Genomic DNA, 22,825 nt, shown 5'->3' on the forward strand with positions numbered 1-22,825 from the left:
CAGTCATTTACTTAACTAATTATATGTGAATGACCAACCCAGGGCTCATAGTTCATATCAAATCACACCTTCTAGAACCTATTACTTAAAAAAAAAGTGAGAATAAGTTCATCAGTACCACTTTTCTAGATTTCTAGTTTGTTTTCTCTTTCTGATTTACTTCACTCTGTATAATAGGCTCTAGGCTCATCCACCTCATTAGAAATGACTCTAATGGCAATGGAGATGCAGACATAAGAGAACAGACTTGTAAACACGCTGGGGGAAGGAGAGGGTGGGACAAATGCAGAGAGTAGCATTGAAACAGACATTACCATGTGTAAAATTAGACAGCCAGTGGGAATTTGCTATGTAACACAGGGAACTCATATCTGGTGCTCTGAGACAAGCTCTAGGGGTGGGATGGGGTGGGAAGTGGGAGGGAGGTTCAAGAGAGAGGGGACGTATGTATAACTTTGGCTGATTCATGTTGATGTATGGTAGAAACCAACACAATATTGTAAAGCAATTCCCCTCCAATCAAAAAAAAATAAATTAAATAAACAAAAAGAAAAATTGTGAGTGTGGTTGAAGGGGATGTTTCCTATGGCAAACAAATATTCAGTTGTGAAATGGTAGCTGCTCATCAATGTTTTTTGTCATAATTTAAGTTTAAACAGAAAAAAACTAAAGCCAAGCACTCTTCACCAAATTCAGTTTAAAGTAAGGATGATTATACACTGCTTGATACAACTAAGTTTAGCTTCTGTGCGGGCGTGCATGTGTGTCTGATAAAAGGGAGGCCCAGCAAAATCTCTACACATTTCATGTCCTCAAAATAAAGAGACTGTAAAGATAACAGACAATGAAGAGCCCTGAGGTGTCTTGATGTCCGGTGTAGTCAGAGATGAACAGTACTAGTGTCTTGATAACAGGACAATGTGCCCTAAGAGAAAACTGGTATCTTTATTTGAGCTCTTCTTTAGTAACTATTAACACAGTAAAAGCCAGACTGTACAAAAAAGATAGCAAAAAAAGTTTAACAAGGGCTGAAACAAGGCAATAAAAAAAAGTCACCCAGTTAAATATCTACTTACCATATTCTTTTTTAATGTAAAATATCTTTTACATATCATCCTATCTTTTTTTTTTCTGGCTGTGCAACTTGACACCTGGGACCTGAGTTCCCTGAACAGGAAGTAAACTCAAGCATCCTGCAGCTGAAGTGCAGCCCTAACCACTGGACCGCAGGGCGTCCCCCACATTTCCCATCTGAAACGGAATGTGTCAACGCCATTGTCTTTTTCAAACAATCGAAACGGTGTTGTTATTTAGAGACGTTTTGTAATAGTCACTGAGAGAACATTCCCCTAGGAGTTTTATCTGAAGGATACTTGTGGAAGAGTTGGTTTTTTTTTTTTTTTTTTTTTTTTTCAGAATTATATTTACTATCTCTTTTCTTAGTTCAACGACTCACTTGTTCTTAATCAGACCACATCGCACCAGGTCATGTCTAAATAATTAAGTTCACTGTGATCAATCAAAATCTAATTAAGCTAGCCAGTGGGAATCTGCTGTTATGACTCAGGGAACTCAGACTGGGGCTCTGAGACAACCTAGACAGGAGGGACGGGGTGGGAGGTGGGAGGGAGGCTCAGGAGGGAGGGGACATATGGACACCTACGACTGATTCACGTCGATGTATGGCAGAAGCCAACACAATCTTGTAAAGCAATTATTCTTCAATCAAAAATACATTTAAGAAATCTAATTAAGCATGGTTTACAATCTCTTTCAACTACAGAAATAATTTAGAAATTATCCCAAAATTCAAAATGTTATTTATGCATGCCTACACAGAACTATCACCGAAGGTCCTAACGAATTAGAAACCAAGTATCTAATTGCACGTTTGTTCGGAATAGTAAAATTAAAAGACCTGATTTACTATTCTTAATGTTTTAAGTATTTTAAATATTTTTAAATAATGAAAGTGATTTTAACGCTAAGGACACTACCTAAATATTCACGAAAAATGTTTTATTTGAAAATAACTTTCATTTTGAAATAAAAATATTATTTAATAATAGAAAACCTTAGAACTTTAAAATATTTTGTTAAGGCTCCCACATGTATAACTGCCTTGGATGATATATTGTAAAAGCACTTTAATATCCTTAATAATCACAATTTTTGATTGTGAGTTGTTTGCGATAAAGACATTAATCCCAACCAAGGAGATTCAGTTATTTCTCAGTAATCAGTCTTTAAGCCTATCTCTGTGTAATTTAAATTCTTTAGACATTGGTGTTCCTAGTGTAGAACCAATTATTCAATTTAGCTTCAAATTCTGTGACTCATATTACCCATGACCACAAAGGCATTAGCAATATGGCTTAAATATGAGATGGGCATAGAGATTCTAGATCACACAGCTCTTTGAATTTGTTGCCCAAGGACCATTTGAAGTGAAGGTAATTGAAAAGACACAGTATACTTTGGACTGATTCTACTGCACTTGGTAAAAGTTATTGTGTTGGATAATTTAATGAATAGGTCCACTTTTCAAAGGAAGAAAAAAAAGTCAAGGGTTCTAATCTAGAAGGAAGAAAAATGCAAAGAAGAAACATGAAAAGGGGAAAGGGAGATGAGCTGCCTAAACTCGGGCAAAGTGAAATAGCCAAAGATAAATCTGAGTTGTTTCGAGTACATATGTGGTAAAATAGTTGAAGAGTGACTTGCATATCAAGAGATATAACTTGCTTCAGATGCTGGAGACAAGTCTTAATAGGAGTATGATGAAATTGATTTTTCTTCCAAAATTCAATTCCAGAGTACAGTGATTTGGTTTGAAACTCCTAAGGTAAGTTAATCTGAATTAAATGTAATTTAAGATCATAAAAAGGTCTACTTTCAGAAACTGCTGGCCAGTAAAGACCACATTGACTTGCTTTATTGAATTTATTCATAATGTGCATTTTCTCTACCAATCCAAAATGCCTTTCAAGACTTTCCCCATATCATTTTCTTCTTGAGAAATTGTAATTTTCAGTATTACCATGTGAAGACCTGGTAAATCTCATGGGGGTAGAAGCTCAAAGTGGATTTATTTGTATACTTTATTTGTATACATAAGAAATCTCACTTGAGCCAGTGGTTCTATATCACCGATAATAAGCATGCTATGATATTGATGTTTGATATGTGGGTAGAGATCACAAATTTGAGTAACTTCAGAGACCAAGCAGTACATGTTGAACCGTGAAATTACAAAGAAGAGTGGTAAGAGTAAGTAATGTTATGAACCAGAGAATGCACGTCTTGTCTAAACACCATTTTTAAAGCACTGACGTAGGCTTACAAAACCTGGATCTAGGGGCAGAATTTAGTCTCACTATCACTATTTCAACACCTCTGACTAAACAGTCTATTAATAATAGGGATAAGAACTGGAAAAAAACTAAAAATGATCTCCTCACCCTTCAATTCCAGACTCTTCCTTCAGAATGAAATGTCTTCTCCTGGCTGGCCTTTTGATTACGGCCACTGCTTTGCCCATCCCTGTGAGTACTGCCCTCAATTTTCCATTTCATTTCTGTCCTAGAAACAGTACCTAGAAAACACTTCCTGTATCTTTTCATTTCATGGAAGAGGAAAATGGACTCCAGGAAAATTGTAGAACTAGGAATTTACCACTCTTCATCAGTCCAAGGGTCTTCCCAGTACAAATCCCAGCCCTGCATGCCATTTGCAAGCTGCATGTATATTTTTAAAATATATATATGTATGTAGATAGATGTATATTTGGTTGAGCTGGTCTTAGTTGTGGCACACAGTATCTTTGAGTTCATTGTGGCATGTGGAATATTTTAGTTGCAGCATGCGAACTCTTAGTTGCGACATATGGGATCTAGCTCCCAGACCAGGGATCGAACCCAGGTCCCCCACACTAGGGGCACAAAGTCTTAGCCACCAGGCCACCAGGGAAGTCCCGCAAGGTGTACGACCTTGAGCGAGGAAATAACCCATGGCTTCCTAGCCTGTATCATGAGTTGTAAGAACTACCTCAGAGTTGTGCAAGGATGATAAAAATGCATCAATGCACTTAAGAGTCCTAATTGGAATATAAGAAGCTCTCAAATAAACTTTGCAATATAGAGCAAGTATTCCACACTGACCTAAGTCTTAATTAGGCAGTTTAAATTGCTTCATTTGCAGTATCCTCACTCCAACTCGTCTCATGTTGACTATAGACATGCTTCCTCATCTATACGAATGAGATCTGTGAGTTTAAGCTGTGTTTATTATGATCTGAATATGTAGGGCACCGAGGAAGAAGGAGGACTTCCCAGGTGGCACTAGTGGTAAAGAACCTGCCTGCCAATGCAGGCAACCCAACAGACGTCGGTTCGAACCCTGGGCTGGGAAGATCACCTGGAGTAGGAAATGGCAACCCACTCCAGTATTCTTGCCTGGAGAAGCCCATGGACAGAGAAGCCTGGCGGGTTACAGTCTAGGGGGCCCACAAAGAGTCCGACAGGGCTGAGCTGACTGAGCACAGCTATGAATAGTAGGCAGGAACACCTGCTCCCTGCACATTTTGTAACAAAGGAGCTCTCAGAGAAGTGAGGAAGCTTTCAACATTTTATTTGGGGATACCAAATTTAAGTTTACACTTCCATACTCTCTCTACTTTGAACTTTGAGAATTAAATTGAGAACACTGCTGATTTGCAGATAAAGAGGCATCCGATATGTAACTAATCGTATGAAATGTACAGACGAATATTCTTTGGAAATAAGTTTAAAGGTAAAAAGTACAATGTCTACATTACTGGACAAAAATTAATTCAATTTCTCTATTAGACTCAACTGCTTTTTTTTTTCTTTAGACTTTGTATTTTATATTGGGGTATAGATGATTAACAATGTTATGATAGTTTCAGGTAGACAGCAAAGTGATTTAGTCATACATCCATCCATCCATTCTACCCAAACTCCCCTCCCATCCAGGCTACCACATGACCTTGAGCACAGTCCTCTGTGCAACACAGTAGATCCTTGTTGGTTATCCATTTTAAATATAACAGCTTGTACATTAGACTCAACTGCTTTTTATTCCAGAGGGAAAGGTACATTGCTGATGAGTATAATGCTTGATAGTGGCTTGTGGCCTGTTCTCATTTAGAATCAAACCTCTTTGTAATGAATAAGGCATTGCCATATGTTGTTTTACCTTGTTGCTGTTGTTGTTTTACAAGCTTGAACAAGCTGGAGGAAGTTCCAGTGCTCAGGTAAACTTCTGGTTGTATTTTCAAATGATATATTCATCATTTTAAGTTTTTAAATGTTTGAAATGACTGATATCATGTCTCTTGTTACAGAGATTTAACTTTTACCCACCCCCAGGAGCACCATTTTTCCCTCAGATCCCATTTCCCCCACCTGTACAACTGCCCCTGGTAAGCATGGGTTTGGGGAATCTCAAGTTAGATCTGGTTATTAGTCAGATGACGGTTATAACACATTTTCCAAATTTGGACACAGACATAAAAGGCATTATGAAACCAGCAGGTAGCAGCTATTCCCACTTCCCTCCCTGCACAGCTCGCAGAGTTTGACCCGGGGACCAGAGTGATCAGTGTGCCAGAGTGTCCCCCTCCAGGGCTTCAGTGACTTCTTCCAACTTCTCCCTACATTGCGATCAAAGAAGTGTTTATACTGAATTACCTCGACTATGATGAACTTAGTTCCTTTCAGGAAGGGAATGCTGACTTTTGTCTATATTACCTGTTCTTTTTCTCCTTTTAAATCACCTTGTTGCCTTTTCTAAAAAGTTTTTTCTCCTCCCCACCCCTAATTTTTTCTCACAGGTCAAACAATAGAATTATTTTGCTCTTCTTGTACCCTCTTCAACCTCTTGATATCTGAATTCTTACATCTTGTTTAATAAAGGCCAGAACAACGCTAACTACATAACAGAGACACCTTTATTGGGACAGACAGGATTCATTTGGCTAATATTTACTGTCTGCCAGATAAAGTGGTCTATAGTGATTGCTAGAAAAACAAAAAACATGAGTAAGCTCGCAATCTGATAAAGAAAAGAGATTCATAAATGAAAAAAAAAAAAAAAAATGCATTGTGCTGGCCAAAAAATTTTGCTCAGGCTTTTCTGTAACATCTTAATAGAAAAACCCCGATGAACTTTTTGGCCAACCCAATAATTTGCTAAGTGCTTCTAAATGCAAATACAAAACCAACTGACTTAGGCTGTGTGTCAGAGGCCATTCACAGAGAAAAGGCAGCCACGCCAGGTTATGAGACGTGAGTGAGGCACTCCAGGCACGGAACAGTCAGTGCTGAGGATGCAGCAACTCAGGGAACAACCAGGGCAATGAGGCTACAACATGGGCCGGCGCATGAAAAATAAACAATAGTTAGGCAATGTTGCTTTGAAAAGTTTATACACATTTTAAAATAGCATCTTATTTAACTTCTTGTCTATCATCTAAATACTTTTAAAGTAGAAACACAACTTTGCATAATTTTTTTCATATTTAAATGTAACAAAACACCTTCCCTTTGCTTATATTTAATTTCAAACTGTTTTGAAATTTCAAAATTCCACTTTAAGTAGGCTTTTGTAAACTGTCACTAACGTGACTGTCCTCAATGGAACATTCTTTCCCTTTAATGTTTTCACATGGCCCAATGGACTCTTAGGCTTCCCAAGTGGCACTTGTGGTAAAGAACCTGCCTGCCAGTGCAGGAGACCTAAGAGATGCAGGTTCAATCCCTGGGTCAGGAAGATACCCTGGAGGATGGCAACCCACTCCCATATTCTTGCCTGGAGAATTCCATGGACAGAGGAGCCTGGCAGGCTACAGTCCATGGGGTCACAAAGAGTCAGACACAACCGAAGCATAAGGACTGAATGCAATGGACTCTTAAGACACTAAATTTCTAAGTTCTTGCATTTATAACTAACTGCTATTTATTTTGTTTCCAGGCACACTGTTTTTTGTTTTTTGGTGTTTTTTTGGCTGAAATAAGTAAGATTTGTTTTAAATTGATGCAAAACCCTGGAGCCTTGGTTTATAATTCGAATTTATTAATTGCTACTAAAAGCATATGCCTAAAATTATGTAAATCTATGTGTAATTCTTGCCCAGAGAATCCCATGGACAGAGGGAGCCTGGTGGGCTACAGTATACAGGATCGCAAAGAGTTGGACTCGACAGAAGTGACTTAGCACACACATGTGGCAATAAAAAGAATTACTAGTATTTGAAACAGACTCTCTTCCTTCCACCAGATGGCAGAACAGCATTAAAAACCAGGCAAAGATGGCCTACAGGAACTATCAACACATAGGGAGGGCTTCTGGGCTTTAGGTTTGACTAATTAAGCAACATAAGCATACTTTTTAAAAGAAAAAAAATGACTTGAAGTTCACTCTAAAGCCTAATTTCAACCAACTAGAAGGTGGGCTCCATGAGAGCATATAATTGCTCAATAAATACTGGGTGGGTGGATGGACAGATGAGTAATCAATGAGGGAAATCATGAGGGAAAAAAGCTAAAACAAAATGTTCTGCTTTGTTTTATTCACCACTCACTTCCCCTCCCCCCCTTTTTTTGTAGATTCCAATTCCTCTTCCTTTTCCATTTCCTAATAATCCAAATCAGGTAACTATACTTAAAGTTTTCCTTTAAGAAAGTATTTAAATAAGTACAAAACAAAAAACTTGAAAACTCTTGAGATTCATTTGGAAAGGAAGTTGATACCAAAAATAAAGGTTCTCATTATCCTTTGGGGACCATTAGTGGGAACTATTAATGAAGCCTCTGAACTAGATTTAAGCTTATGGTTATGGTATAAAAGGATTATGTAAATTTTACTTTTGACAAGACTTTACTGGATGAGGAAAAATTACACAGAATGACAAAGTCACAAACCAAAAAACAGTGTATAACACAGCATGTTAATTCAAAATTTTAACGATACTTCTATTACAATTATAGGAAATTATATTTTTAAAGTTGTGAAGTTGTTGGGAATTTCCTGGTGTCCAGTGGTTAGAACTGGGCACTTTCACTGATAGGCCCAGGTTCCATTCCTGGTCAAGGAACTAAGATTCTGCAAGCTGTGAGTCTTGCCAAAAAAAAAAAGATTCCCAAATAGTCTTTTTTCCAACCTCGTAAGCGTAGGTTTCATCATCTTTCCAAGAAATCCCAGCTACATTTGTAGTCAACAACAACAACAACAACAAAAATTTGGACTATATGTTTCCAGAGATAGCAGGTGTGAAGGCTGGATGGGTACCATGGCATGGGGGGGAAGGAGGAGCCTTAAAATATCAGTGACTGTCAATCTTACTGATGTAATTTTATATATGCTAAGAATTCCAAAAAGCTTGTTTTCATTAATCAAGTTATTATAAACTATATAACATACAAAAGATAAAATGCTGAATTATAATTTCTTGATTATTTGATTGTATCTTCTTTATTCTAGGTCCTGACACTTAATGATCTCATAGCGGTAAATACTGCTCTGTTAATCTATAAAGTTTATAAAAAATACTACATTCAACACCTACAACAACACATTACATTTAAGATGAGCCAGTTCATCATTCAAATTACTGTCATTAATCCAGTTCATTTGGAAATGAAATAAAGCACAGTTGTTAAGTTCAAAGCCAGAAAGCTATCTCAATGCATGCAAATAGTTCTACATTGACTTATTCATCTCCTCCAAACTATAAACTGACAAAATAACCTCTTCTATCACTGATGAGGATGAAGGTGAAGAGTCAAAAGATTTAAGAGGTATAGAAGAAACTACTTTAGGAGAGATGAAATAGACTTGACTATTTCTTCACTAATGAAGCATTTGCATAAATGCATAATATATTATAATAAAACCTAAATCCCAATAGATAATTTTTTACAGAACAGCACAAAGTTCAACTTTTTAATGAGGCCCTTTATTGATATAATTATTTTGAATCGCAGTTTATGAAAACATAGGTAAATCACTTGGGAGTTAAAAAAGAGAAAACTAAAAAATTTCATTTCCCACTTACTTTGCACACAAACATTTTCTGAAATCTAGACACATCTCACAATGGATGTATTTAACCTGGGATATCTTTTTCTTTAAGATGCATCATTAACTAAATGGTATACTTTATAGTTGATGGCATCTTAGAATTAGAGACCTGCAGTATTTCATAAAAATGGCAGAAAGTTAGGCCTAAATCATTGTGTGCCTATGGTAAAACTTTTCAGGATTTGTCTATACAGATTATTTAAAGGCAATCACCTTGAGGAATATTTAAGTGTTCCAAAAACTTTAAGGTCAAACTAAATAAGAGTGGAAGCCAAGTTTTAATTAGTGCTCTTTCTACAATCCACTCTAAGCATTATGACAGTCCATTTCCAAATGTAAACCATAAAAATTCTAGCATACTCCTAATCATGTTAGAATTTATATATATGCATATATATAGGAATACATATTCTAAAAATGTTTGGGGAAACTACTGTCAATAATTAATTATTGATGATTCCAAAATTGGCAAGTTCACCTTCACGTCAAAACATGGCTAAAAGAGCATTGGCCTCTGGTGGGTAAGTCTAGATTCTAAGCTCATCTTTAAATTAACTGTGTGACCTTGGGTAGATGTATTGATTTACCTCCAGTCTCTTCCAGTGAAAATACTGACTCCTCACACATATGACTTATTCAAAAGTTACCAAATCTGATTTGGTAATACCTATACTTTATTTTTCTGAACTTTATTTAAGGGCATTGTTCTTGCCTAAGAATAAACAGATCAGTGTTTAGCTTACACATTCTTGCATATATGTTGGGATGGACGGCACTATAAATAGAGGCATTTGCGTTTTTGACACAGTGGTCAATTCCTCAAGCAAGCTGCCAATCTCTTAAAACAGGACCACATGAAAGCTACGAAGCAATACTTAACCAGTGAAACTGCTTGCATGAGCAAATCCTTGAAGCAAAATCATAGCTGTCCTAAGATTCTGGTTCAAGTATCATTCACACAGGGAATTCACATATAATTTAAGAAAGATAGCATTTGTATGTAAGTGTATACAGCCAGTTTCTCAACCATTCACATCAATTTTCTGTATTTCAGATATAGTGAATACCATTACAAGGCAGTTACAAAAAAACAGTTCTATGAATTAAGGGAGTTCAAACCTAAACATTGCATATTCATTTTAAAATCTTACATTGCATAAATAAAACATAAGCAGCAAAATGGAATTAATTTTTCAGCAAAAACAAAGATTTTCATATAGAAAATATATTAGCTTACATACATACTAAGTTAAAAATAAGCTAAAAGGTAAACCCATTGTTTTCACTGATCCTTGGTATCTTTTTCTTTCACAGTTAATCATTTCTATCTTGAACCAACTTAGGGTAAGTATTTATTTTTAAGCTACTATAAACTACAACTCTACTTAATGGGCTGAAGCTATCTCAATAATTTTTTTTAGGGCTTCTTTGGGTAAGACTTTTTTGCTATGGTTATACTGATAAAAGCAAGTGATATTTAATCTCTGCAAATGTAAGAATAATTCTTCTGAACCATAAAAATTTATGGCAGAATGGAACCCAAGCAATCTACCTAAGGTAAAACTCATGAGTTATAAACTCATTTTCCTCCAAGATCTTTAGATCAGAATTTCAGCAGGTCTAAAAAGGCATTCTTTTCATAATGCCCATAGCATTTGATGAAATTTCAGCTTACAGAAATTACGTTAAGAAATTTCAAACAGTAAATTTTACCTCAAGCTTATTTTTGTCTTACGGAGCCCGCTCTGAAACTACCAAATCTAGAAATGCTCTCATCTCCAGGCAAGGCAACAAATGTCCTTAACACAAAAGCCTCAGCACTCTCGATGGAAACTCTACAAACCTTGAGACTTCGACTCTGATTCTCACCCAAGTTTGCTTTCATTTAAAATATATATAAAAGAGAGAAAGAGACCAAAAAGGTATATTCCTTTTAAATATCTAAATTCATGTCAAATAAAATTAAAATTGATGCTTTTGAACTGTGGTGTTGGAGAAGACTCTTGAGATTCTCTTGGACAACAAAGAGATCCAACCAGTCCATCCTAAAGGAGATCAGTCCTGAATATTCTTTGGAAGGACTGATGTTGAAGCTGAAACTCCAATACTTTGGCCACCTGCAAAGAACTGACTCGTTGGAAAAGACCCTGATGCTGCGAGGGATTGGGGGCAGGAGGAGAAGGGGATGACAGAGGATGAGATAGTTGGATGCCATCACCGACTTGTGGACATGAGTTTGAGTAAACTTCGGGAGTTGGTGATGGACAGGGAGGCCTGGCGTACTGCAGTCCATGGGTCGCAGAGTCGGACACAACTGAGCAACTGAACTAACTGAAAATTATATACAGTATGTATTTATTTTAACTTATCTCAAGAGAAACTGATGAATCAAAATATTCTCAATATGAATTTTGAGAAAGAAACTGGATTTCACCCAAGATTTCCTTCTGACAAAGCTTCATTGCCCCAAAGTACTTACTCTGTTTCTTACCACTTCAAATGATCTTATCAGGCCACTAAGGGTGAAGTGAGAGGAATTAAGCTCTGTGTTGCAGAAAAGACACTTAATGGTCCAATTTATCAGCATTTAGGTATAAAAGAACCACATTATTTTCTATCTCCCAACACACATGACTGTACCAATACTAATCCATCAATGTTAAATAAACACAATATGGGAGACATGGGAGGAGGCAAGAAAAAAATGATGGCAAAAATACCTAGTAATTATAATCTATATTGTTTATTTTGGCAGAAATAATTCTCTTACTACTAGGTCAGAAGTTATACGGTGAGTAAAATCTCCAAATATCTTTTTTTTTAATTATTTATTTAGCTGTGTCAGGTCTTAGTTGTGGCTGGCACTTTGAAACTTTAGTCTTCATTGTGGCTTGCAGGGTGCTTTTTTAGTTGCAGCATGTGAACTCTTGATTGCAACATGTGGAATCTAGTTTCCAGACCAGGGATCAAACCCAGGCCCCCTGTGTTGTGAGCATGGAGTTTTAGCCACTGGACCACCAAGGAAGTCCCTCCAAGTATCTTTTAAGCATTATTATACATTTTAAATACTTTTATCCTAAGAGTTTAATAGCCCCATACTGATGTTAATAATATGATTAAAGTAGATGTAAACAAGACCAAATAAATTACAAGTGCTTCTTCAAATGATGTACTTTAAAATCAATATATTTATTAAAACTTCACAAATATTTTGGAAAATAACAGCAACCACCACAAGTCCTTATACTGTAAGACAGAGTAGCACTTAGCCTCTGAAAGTGGTTAGAAATTTTAGGTGCCCTCTTTAGCAGATTTAGTATCTTGCTTCTATTTGAGTTTGAAATGCTTTAAAGTCTTAAGAACACCTGCTACCAAGACAAACACTGGGTGCAACCACTCATCTGTAGGTTAAGATATTATCAAATTGTCTCTGGGCCATGATTATGCCAACAAATTCACTAACACTAGGCAAATCAGATGTGGCCCTTAAATTTCAAGTAACAAGCCATAGATATACTATGGATAACATGAGTATTGCTTAAGTAATAAAGAATCTACCAAACTACAAACTTAAAGTAAGAAATAATAAAAGCTTCGTAACCTCAGTAAGGAATACAAAAGACAGAGAATTGTTTCTGGGACCTAGCAAAACCCAGCTCTGTTGCTTACTGAATAAACCTTGGAGCAACCTCTCTAAATTTCTGTGAAGTGGGAATAATAACCACCTAACTTCACAGGATTCTTGTGAGGATTGAGAGATATAATATAGATATTCAAGAAATGGTATCCACACTATTTATTTTACTAAGTGTCTCTAAAAAACAAAAATGTTCCTTATATGTAAAATATAAGAAAAGCAAATGTGAAGGCAATATCACCTATTATAGGAGCAGATATTCCTCCAGAAATGTCTTAAACTAAAATTTTAATCTGTTTTTTCTCTATTATAGATGGTGCTGGATACTTACAATGAGATTATCTACTTCTACCCTATCTACAGTGTATAGCAGTTTTATCACTTTGCATAGTTTGTAAATGTTCCAATGAAAACTATAAAATGCAACAAAAAATTTATTATCTATGGATCATGTGCTTTAGTTATTCTTTAAAGATAATTTTTAATATAACCTAAAATCTTTACCAATGTCAGTTTAGATGCATCAAAACTATTAAAACATAAGTAAATGTCATTCTTCAGGCAAGTACTCAAGCTTTTTCAAGAGCTTTTGTGAGCAGCTTGTTCTAGAAAATCCTATTCCGTGTCACTAAGAAGCAACTTCTTCCTGTCAAACAGTGAAAGTAGAATCAAATTCTTTCACACTGAGTCAAGGTTGTCCTACCCTTCACTCAGTGAGCAGACCACCTTTGTCAAGCACAAGTCCTGTATTACACACCCAAGGACCATGATTTTATGGATTTTAGAAAACTAATACTGAACATAAACCTTATAACTCTTTCAGAGGGGTTTGAGGCAACAACCTGAAATCAAACATTCTAATGTTTCTCAGCAAAACAGAGGGAAAAAAGCCTCCTGTCAGTTCGGTTCAAGTTTACCACCAAGAGCTTTGACACTAAATAAGGGGGGCAAAAGAAAAAAAAAAAACAGAAACCTTTTTTTATTAATTTATCTTAGCCCTCATTTTTGTTCTCTAGCTACAGCGTAAGCCTAATACCTTTTTCAGACATCTGAAGAAAACAACCATGCCTCTATTCCCTAAACCACCTTTTCTTCAGATGACCCGTCTACAGTCCAACAGGAATGAGGATGGAATTATGACAGTCCCTACCTCAGGTCTATAGGTGTTAGCACTATGGGACTTTCCCAATGGCTATATAGGCCAGAAAGTTATATAAATGTCCACTGAGACAAGGCAGTGTTGTTTTCCTTCCACTTTCCTGCTTCCAAGAACACCTGGAACATAAACTCTTTCCTTTCCTCAAGGAATGACAATGTTAACAGTGAGTTTCAAAAACTTAAGTCAGTCCTTAACAATCCCTTCCTAACAAGACACTTTAACTCCCAAAGACCTCCTGTCTCCATCTCATTTCACTTCCTTTCTGAACATCATTTTTAATTCATTTATGGTACATATAGTTACAGTAGTGAAAGTCGCTCAGTCGTGTCCAACTCTTTTGCGACCCCACGGACTATACAGTCCATGGAATTCTGTAGGACAGAATACTAGAGTGGGTAGCCTTTCCCACAGTTACAGTAGAGTGGAATGCATACATAAATTTAAATTACTAGTTTTCTGGACACATTTTTGTAATTCAGAATTTTTGGAAAGGAGGACATGATCTCTTGTTCATTGATCTTGATATTTTTCGACTAAAAGAGTGACTCAAATTTCCTCATATAACTTACAACTCTAAAGTCAAGAATACAAAAGGTTTCCGTTTTTGAAACCAGCTTCAACAAGATCATATAAAGCAAAGCGTGAACCAAATAATTTAAAGATAAATCAGATTAGACAATGGAGATTGGCACTCCTCTGAGAGACGCTTGATATGGCAGGAATATCCTTCATACCTCAAAAGTCAATGGGGAAAAACAAAACTGACAAACAAGAATTACACAGAAAGCAGAAATTATGGCTGAATAGAAATTTATCTAAATTTATCTTTGTTCGAATTCTGATTCTTCAAAGAGCATCAGTTGTTTCAATTTGGGTTAAGCCATGCTTAAGTAGAATACATACAAAATGATTGTTTATAGCACTTTTGACAGAAGAGCAGAAAATTCTGTGTTGTTTCACCACACCTGCTAATTTTATTCTGATGCAAAACCTAACTGCCTGTCATTTAATGAATAAAGTAATTTCCAAGTGCCCTGCCCTGCCCTTTTTATATATGAATTCTGATACTGTCTTCTTCTCTGTCCACGCTCCGTTCCTGGCTTTTGGCTTACATGGAGACTGTGAGCTATTAGCCAGGGCAGCCAGTCTCAGAGTCCTCACTCCAGTGTGCATCTCGTTTCTCTGCTACAAGCTTGATGAACTGAGCATGACTAGCATAAAGCTTGAGTTTATCGCTGATGTCCATCCATTTCACCTTTCCAGCATCATCTCCAGCTTCTAAGGTGAGGTTATCCATTATTTCACCTGGTTACCAAAGAAAAAACATCATCAAGAAAATGCAATTTATTTAGTCACTTCTGTTTCTGCATAATCCTGTACCTTCAAGTATTCTTACTCAAAATAATCTTAAGTCATCATTATATTAAGTGGCAGACTGAATTAAAAATGAGAATATTCCAAATTTCCCAAATGCCCAAATTTTAACCAAGTTTCTAAATTTCAAGTAAAGGTACCAATAAGAAAGCTTTTCTCAGACTTGCCTAGCGGTCCAGTGGTGAAGAATCTGCACTTCCAATGCAGAAGGTGTGGGCTCAGTCCCTGGTCAGGGAACTAGGATCCCACATGCCACAGGGTACAGCCAAAAAAAAAAAAGCTTCTCTCTCTCTCTTGCTCTTTCTCAGTTCAGCTCAATCACTCAGTCATGTTCAACTCTTTACGACCCCATGGAATGCAGCACGCCAGGCTTCCCTGTCCTTCACCATCTCCCGGAGCTTGCTCAAACTCATGTTCATTGAATCAGTGACTCCATCCAACCATCTTGTCCTCTGTCGTCCCCTTCTCCTCCTGCCTTCAGTCTTTCCCAGCATCAGGGTCTTTTCCAATGAGTCAGTTCTTTGCATCAAGTGGCCAAAGTATTGGAGCTTCAGCTTCAGCATCAGTCCTTTCAGTGAATATTCAGGACTGATCTCCTTTAGGATTTTGGCTGATTGGATCTCCTTGCTTTCCCAGGGACTCTCAAGAGTCTTCTCCAATACCACTCTATCTATTTATTTATGTATTTATGGCTGCAGTCCATGTATTTATGCTGCAGTCCATGGGGTCGCAAGGAGTCAGATACGACTGAGCGGCTGAACAATAATTTATGGCTGCACTTAGGTCTTGGTTGCTCTGTGTTGGCTTTCTCTAGTTGCAACAAGCGGGGGCTACTCTTCATCACTGAGCATGGGCTTCTCATTGAGGTGGCTGTTCTTGTTGAGGCGTGTGGGCTTAGCTGCTCCACGGCATGTGGGATCTTCCCAGACCAGGGACTGAACTCATGTCCCCTGTATTGACAGGCAGATTCTTAACCACTGGACTACCAGGGAAGTCCAGCTTTTCTCTTTAAAAAGTAAAAATATTACTCTTAAAAAAAAAAAAAAAGAGTTAACATTAAACATGAAACCTCACATCAAAATTCCAGAGAGATTAGATTTAAACATTTAAAAACTGAAAGAAAACAATTATAAATGATTCACTTAGAGTCAGTCATAAGGTAAGTACACTTTTCCAAGTATTACACCAAATCAGAAACCATATACCTATAAATATTTATTAAAATATTCATAATATTATTATATATTATATAATAATAAAATAACATTAAATAATATAATATTAATATTTAACACTAATATTAAATAATATCAATATATTATATGAAAATATTAAAATATTATAATATTAAAATATTTATAATTATCAAAAATTAAAAATAAATGTTTTCAACCACAACTAGCAATCTAAATGGCACATTTCTGTAGGACAGTTCGGCAGTATTTATCAAGAGCTTTTAAAAAGCAAGTGGGCTTCCCTGGTGGCTCAGACAGCAAACCATCTGCCTACCTACAATGCGGGAGACCCGGGTTCAATCCCTGGGTCAGGTAGATCTCCTAGAGAAGGAAATGGCAACCCACTCCAGTATTCTTGCCTGGAAAATCCCATCGACGGAGGAGCCCTGGTAGGCTACAGTCCGTGGGGTCTCAAAGGATCGGACACAACTGAGCGACTTCACTTTCATACAACAAATATCAGATTGCCTCTTATGCACCAGACTCTGTAAGAGGCCCTAGGGAGACCATAAACAACCAAATGATTTCACTTCAAAGGACTACCCTAAGGAAATGAAAAGACAAGCTTACTGAAGTATTCAAGACAACACCATTTATAAACAAAGAGGAAAAAGAGGACATAACCAAACTTTCCATTGAGAGGGCACAGATTAAATAAATGATAAGAGTCCCCTGGACTCCCATATGGTCATTAAAAATGAAGCAGCTCTCCACATTCTGACATGGAAATATGTCCATAATATATTAAGTGAAATTGTAAGTAAAAAAAGGAATGTAGAGTGTTAACCCATTTTTATTTTAAAAACATTTATACAAAATCTGGAAGAAAATAAATCAAAATGTTAATAGTCATTATTTTTGGGAAATGAAATAACTGCTGCTTTAAAATTGTTTCCACTTTATGTCACCTATTTTCTAAATAACTCATTATAAACACACATATCCTTTATAATGATTACATTTGTAATAATAAAATAATAACACTGCTTCTTAAAAGAATCAATCGAATAGTTTAGCACATGAAAGAGAAAGTGTTAGTCACTCACTCTTTGTGACTCCATGGACTGTAGCCTGCCAGGCTCCTCTGTCCATGGGATTTCCCAGGCAAGAATACTGGAGTGGATTGCCATTTCCTTCTCCAGGGGATCTTCCCCACCCAGAGATCAAACCCAGGTTTCCTGCACTGCAGGAGAATTCTTCACTGTCTGAGCCACCAGGGAAGCCCATTTCAGCACAAAGGTTTCTAAATCCCAGTGCTAAAATGACAGCTCTTTGTGTACCTTCATGGCAAATACAATAAACAATAACCAATGGAGAACCAGAATTAAGAAGTAAATCCGAATCTAAAAGTTAAATTAAAATACGATCATCTAAATAACAATGTTCTCCAACACGCTCTTTATCAGACCCAATAACATCTGAAAGCATCCTGTCCTCTGGTCAACTAATAAACTACACAAAGGGAAATTTTAAAAACTTTATATGTCTGACATTTAAAGAGCTTGCAAATCATCACTCCCATCTTCACACCAAAAAAATACAAACAAACTGAAAATCAACAACTCTTCTTGGATCTGCACAGGAGCCTGCTATGACCCCCTTTGCTTGGCAAAGGAAGCTATACTTTTCTACTTCACCCAAAACTCTGTCTCCAAGATTCGATCTGGCACCAGCTCAGAGAAGCTGAACTTTTAGCATCACTCTCAACTTACCACCACAGCAATAGAGAGTCCATAAAATAACAAGAGAGCATTAACTGAAAGAACTGCATGGCTCAGACCTTATTTAAGTAGTCTCTGCTGCTGCTGCTAAGTCACTTCAGTCGTGTCCAACTCTGTGCGACCCCATAGACGGCAGCCCACCAGGCTCCGCCATCCCTGGGATTCTCCAGGCAAGAACACTGGAGTGGGTTGCCATTTCCTTCTCCAATGCAGGAAAGTGAAAAGTGAAAGTGAAGTTGCTCAGTCGTGTCCGACTCTTCGCCACCCCATGGACTGCAGCCTACCAGGCTCCTCTGACCATGGGATTTTCCAGGCAAGAGTACTGGAGTGGGTTGCCATTGCCTTCTCCCTAAGTAGTCTCTAGGGACATCAAAAAATGAAAGGAGGCGAAAACAAAAACACTGGGAGGAAATTTTGGTCTCTGACACCTACAATTATAGCAAATAATAAGTATAGCCTAACTTCTAGCTATGTTTAGACAAACATAAAACCTCACACTAGAGGTCTATTTGCCTCAGTCCCTTTTACTAGATACATCATGTTCACCTTCCAAAAAAACTAGAAGGCATGCTAAAAGGCAAAGACCACAGTCTGAGGAGACAAAGGATCAGAATCAGGCCAGATATGGCAGAGATTTGAAATTATCAGACTGCAAAAATTTTTTTAAGTTTAGATAAAGAATGAAACAGTGAAAACAGTGATTTGAACAACTCAGACACTATATAATCAACCACTAGAGGATCAGTCATTGTTTTTTAACTTCAAAAATAAATAGCTAACAAATGTATCACTACTTAAGTTGCAGAGACCTGCTTCTAAATTGCATATGCATTATTTTTCCCTCTGAAATATTTAAGTTCTTAATACCAAAATGAATTGTTCTAATACTTTGGCTAGAGTTGTTGTAGAGAAGTAATGAAATTTGTGCTGGGAGTTCCCCCAAGTTCAGCAAGAATGTAAAAGTGACAAATCTTCTAGTTGCAGCCCATCTTTTAAGGAAAAAACTGAGTCCAAGAGAACATGTGATTTGCACAAGGTTATACTGAGACAGGAACAGAGTAAGGCACAACCTTTAAAAGAATGATACAGCCATTGAAGACACAATATAAACTCGTTAAACCCAACTAGGTCCAAGATGGCAGACTAGATCTTGAGCCTCATTATATGTTCATTATAATACATCAGCATATCCTAAATGACACACCCACAGGAGTCAGGACAGTTCTGAGGCTAACCATAAAAGGTCAAAAAGTGAGTGTGAGCCAATCCCTGGGAATCCCCTCCCCCTTTCCCAAAATAGCTGGAATAATTCTCCCACTCATTAGCCTATGAAATTATCCAGCCCATAAAAACCAAACACCCCATATTTCAGAGTCTCTTGCTTTCTGAGACAGCCCACACTCTGTCTTTGGAGTGTGTACCTCCCTGAATAAATCTGTGTTCACTCTGCTTCAGCTCGCTCTTGAATTCCTTCCTGCATGAAGCCAAGGACTCTCACTTGGCAGTCCATCCCAAGGACTCGCCTGAGATCTTAGACATGACCAGTCTCTCCCCCTCCATTTTTCCACCAACAATACAGCTCAGAAAGGAACCATGAATGGAACAATTAGTTCTCTGATATGGTACCACATCATTATGCTACAGATGAAAACAAAGTATCTAAAAGGTCATCCAATTTAGCAGTAAAATGTTTCAAGAGAAGCCACTCCATATATATTAAAATTGTAATTAATTTTCTAAATAGCAGATTCCCCCTTTCTTTTTATAATAAAAGATTTCCACCCACCTGCTAAATTTTTTAAATCCTTTGACCAGAAAAAAATCATCCATTTGAAGTTTGCTCAATAGTTGCAATTTTTTTGGTATTATTTTGCATTTTAAGAGTACATGATTATTATAAAATTATTTCAAACATTAAGACAGACATAAATCCCATTTCCTTTATTATACCCATACTTCCTACCCAAATCTCCAGTTGTTTTTGCTTTTGTTTTATACAAATGAACTCAAACAATTTGACAACTTTAAGGCACATAATTAGTTTATAATTTTAACCTTGATTTTATATGCTACCAGTGGATTAAAGGAGATTCATTACTGGTAACACTTTTAAAGCTTTCTTCTACATATTCTTTCATTTTTTTAACATATTATTTTAATATCAACAATTTGATTTCATACAAATATACTTCTATAATCACTAGATGATTGACTTAAAATACTGAAATAGTCCAGATTTAATTGTGTCCAGGTAGGGTGCTTGACAAATTGATCCACTAATTCAGTTAGTTTAATAAACATTAGTAAAATTACCTGTTTCATCATGGTAATTCACAGCTTCTGTCTCCATCCATGCATTATCAGTGTTTCGAGGATCATCAACATAACCTTTATATATCTATTTTTTAGAAGGAGACAGATGAAAAAAAAGTTTAGGGTGAAAAGGAAATGGTCGCAGAGCGTGCTGCCTTCTTCAGAATCAGAAATATCCATTGCAAAACAATGCACATTTAATTAACATTAATTAATTGTACACTTAAAAAATGGTTAAGTGGGCATAGTATATGCTATGTGCTTTTTATCACACACACACACAAAAGAAATGCAAATATTACAGAACCTTTAATGTAACATTCCACATGCTTGTTCTAAATGTCCCAGGGAGGGAATTCCCTGGTGGTCCAGTGGTTAGGACTTGGTGCCTTCACCAGGGCCCAGGTTCAACCCCTAGTCGGGGAACTAAGATTCCTCAAACAGAAAAAGTGGTCAAAAAAAGTCAATGTGAAAATGAAATTAAGAAAGTAAAGTGATTCCATTTATAATAGCATCAAACGAACAAAATATTTTTTTAAATACATAAATTTCCCAGGAAACAATATTCTCAAGAACATTCTGAGGTAGCTCTAACATTCACAAAACCCTCAGCACCTCAGATTCTAATTTCAGAATGTGAAAATAATCATATTTGGGCCATATGATTTTTTTTTAAGACTCTTCATGTAAGTATTTTTCTGTTTTAATAATTTCTGCCGGGGGTGTGAGAGGGAGACTCAAGGAGGGGATATACATAGAGCTGATCCATGCCGCTGGACAGCAGAAACTAATGCTGTAAAACAATTATGTGCCAATTTAAAAATAATTCCCATGATTACAGTTTCAGACATACAAAGATAGATTCTTCTAGTTAAACAAAGATCTATAAACAAGGTTAGTAAAGACCAATATTTAAGCTCTTGATACATGAAAAGACTTGGATCCAGCCATCTAACATAAATGTGACCCAATCCAGACAATATAAACAATTAAGAAATCCTAATTCTAGGAAGAAAACAAAGCCCATCAAACAAAAGCCAACAGCAACAAAAAATAAAATCCATTATTCTTATTACTAGTGCACATATACCTTATAGTGATTTTTTTAAATCACAAAGGATACATAAGCAAAACAGACATGAGACTTAAACTGTTATGAATGAGAAAAGCTCTGAACAACATAAGTTAAAATATAAATGTCCTTTCAAAAAAGCTGAATTCTTGCAAAATTTTTAAAAACAGAAAAGATTTACTGTTAGATGGGTGAACTCAGTATCACATTAGCTCACACTGAGTCTAATGAAAAACTATGAGAAAAAAACATATTATAATAAATGATGTAAAGGTGGGCTATAAAAATTTAAGTAGGAATCTATTCACAGAGAAGAGCTACAATTTAATTTGCTTATGAACATGTATTTCAAATATACAGGTATTTCACTTTATTCATAGAATATTCTACCAGATTTTCAGGTGAATTTTAAGTAATTTTCATTAATCCCCAGGTCTAAATCCTTCTTAGAAATCATTTCTTACCACTAGATGTTCCTGGCTGAAGAGCCAGTGCAACTTTTCCTGCAACTCTGTCTTCTCAGCACTGGATTTCTGTAAGGAGTTGAGCGCTTCCTCACCAAATTCTCTTTTCAGTGTGGCACTAATCTTCTCTCCTGGATCCACCATCCCCTGAGAGTCACATTTTTGTTTAAAATAAAAAAAGGAAAAAGCTTTCATTCAACCAATAAATATTTCCTGACTGGTACAGTGGACATACATTGCTCTGGGGTGGTGTTGGTTTAGGCGCCCAGTCGTGTCTGACTCTTGCAACCCAATGTTTTGTAGCCCGCCAGGCTCCTCTGTCCATGGGATTTCCCAGGCAAGAATACCAGAGTGGGTTGCCATTTCCTTCTCCAGGGATATGTTGCTCCATCTGCCCATAATATTCTGTAATATGTTCTTCTCTAAATCATTTGTTTCTAGTAGAAGCAGCTTAGCAGGGTATCAACCATATATATACTCAACCACAGTAAATGGTCCAAGGTTAGCCTATGATAACTGAGCCTGTCAGACTCCTTTCCTGGTATTTTCCAAAGTCAAGCTACAGAAGGAAGGGCTGGAGGCAAGAAAGAATACAACAAACTGATCCTTTCCCCACTGGTTATTCCATTACAGTCACAGTGACCTCCTCAACGTTCCTAGGATGTGCCAGGCATGTCCCAACCTTTAGGCCTTTGCAACTGCTACTACTTCTACCTAAAGACGCTTTCCCCAGATATCCCCATGGGTCACT

General features: G+C 36.8%; 2 protein-coding genes across 3 annotated transcripts in view; one reads left to right on the forward strand and one right to left on the reverse strand.

Annotated features, from left to right (window-relative positions):
* Nucleotides 1–3,481: 3,481 nt before the first annotated feature.
* Nucleotides 3,482–13,106, forward strand: SCPPPQ1 (secretory calcium-binding phosphoprotein proline-glutamine rich 1). The gene is made up of 7 exons (XM_061145554.1): nt 3,482–3,542; nt 5,240–5,272; nt 5,363–5,440; nt 7,626–7,670; nt 8,500–8,526; nt 10,414–10,443; nt 13,050–13,106. The coding sequence occupies exons 1-7, from the start codon at nt 3,486–3,488 to the stop codon at nt 13,104–13,106; spliced, it is 327 nt and encodes a 108-aa protein (XP_061001537.1). The 5' UTR covers nt 3,482–3,485.
* NUDT9 (nudix hydrolase 9) overlaps nt 12,265–22,825 on the reverse strand; it is a 35,898-nt gene continuing 25,337 nt past the window's right edge. For both annotated transcript variants that reach the window (XM_061145538.1, XM_061145536.1), the window contains exons 6-8: nt 22,075–22,221; nt 20,539–20,623; nt 12,265–15,200 (exon numbers count right to left, since the gene is read on the reverse strand). In XM_061145538.1, coding sequence (XP_061001521.1) covers nt 15,025–15,200; nt 20,539–20,623; nt 22,075–22,221 — 408 coding nt within the window. In that variant the 3' untranslated portion in view covers nt 12,265–15,024. The remainder of the gene's footprint in view (nt 15,201–20,538; nt 20,624–22,074; nt 22,222–22,825) is intronic.

This window comes from Dama dama, chromosome 6 (genome assembly GCF_033118175.1).
Source record: "Dama dama isolate Ldn47 chromosome 6, ASM3311817v1, whole genome shotgun sequence".
In the NCBI taxonomy this organism is placed as follows: Eukaryota; Metazoa; Chordata; class Mammalia; order Artiodactyla; family Cervidae; genus Dama; species Dama dama.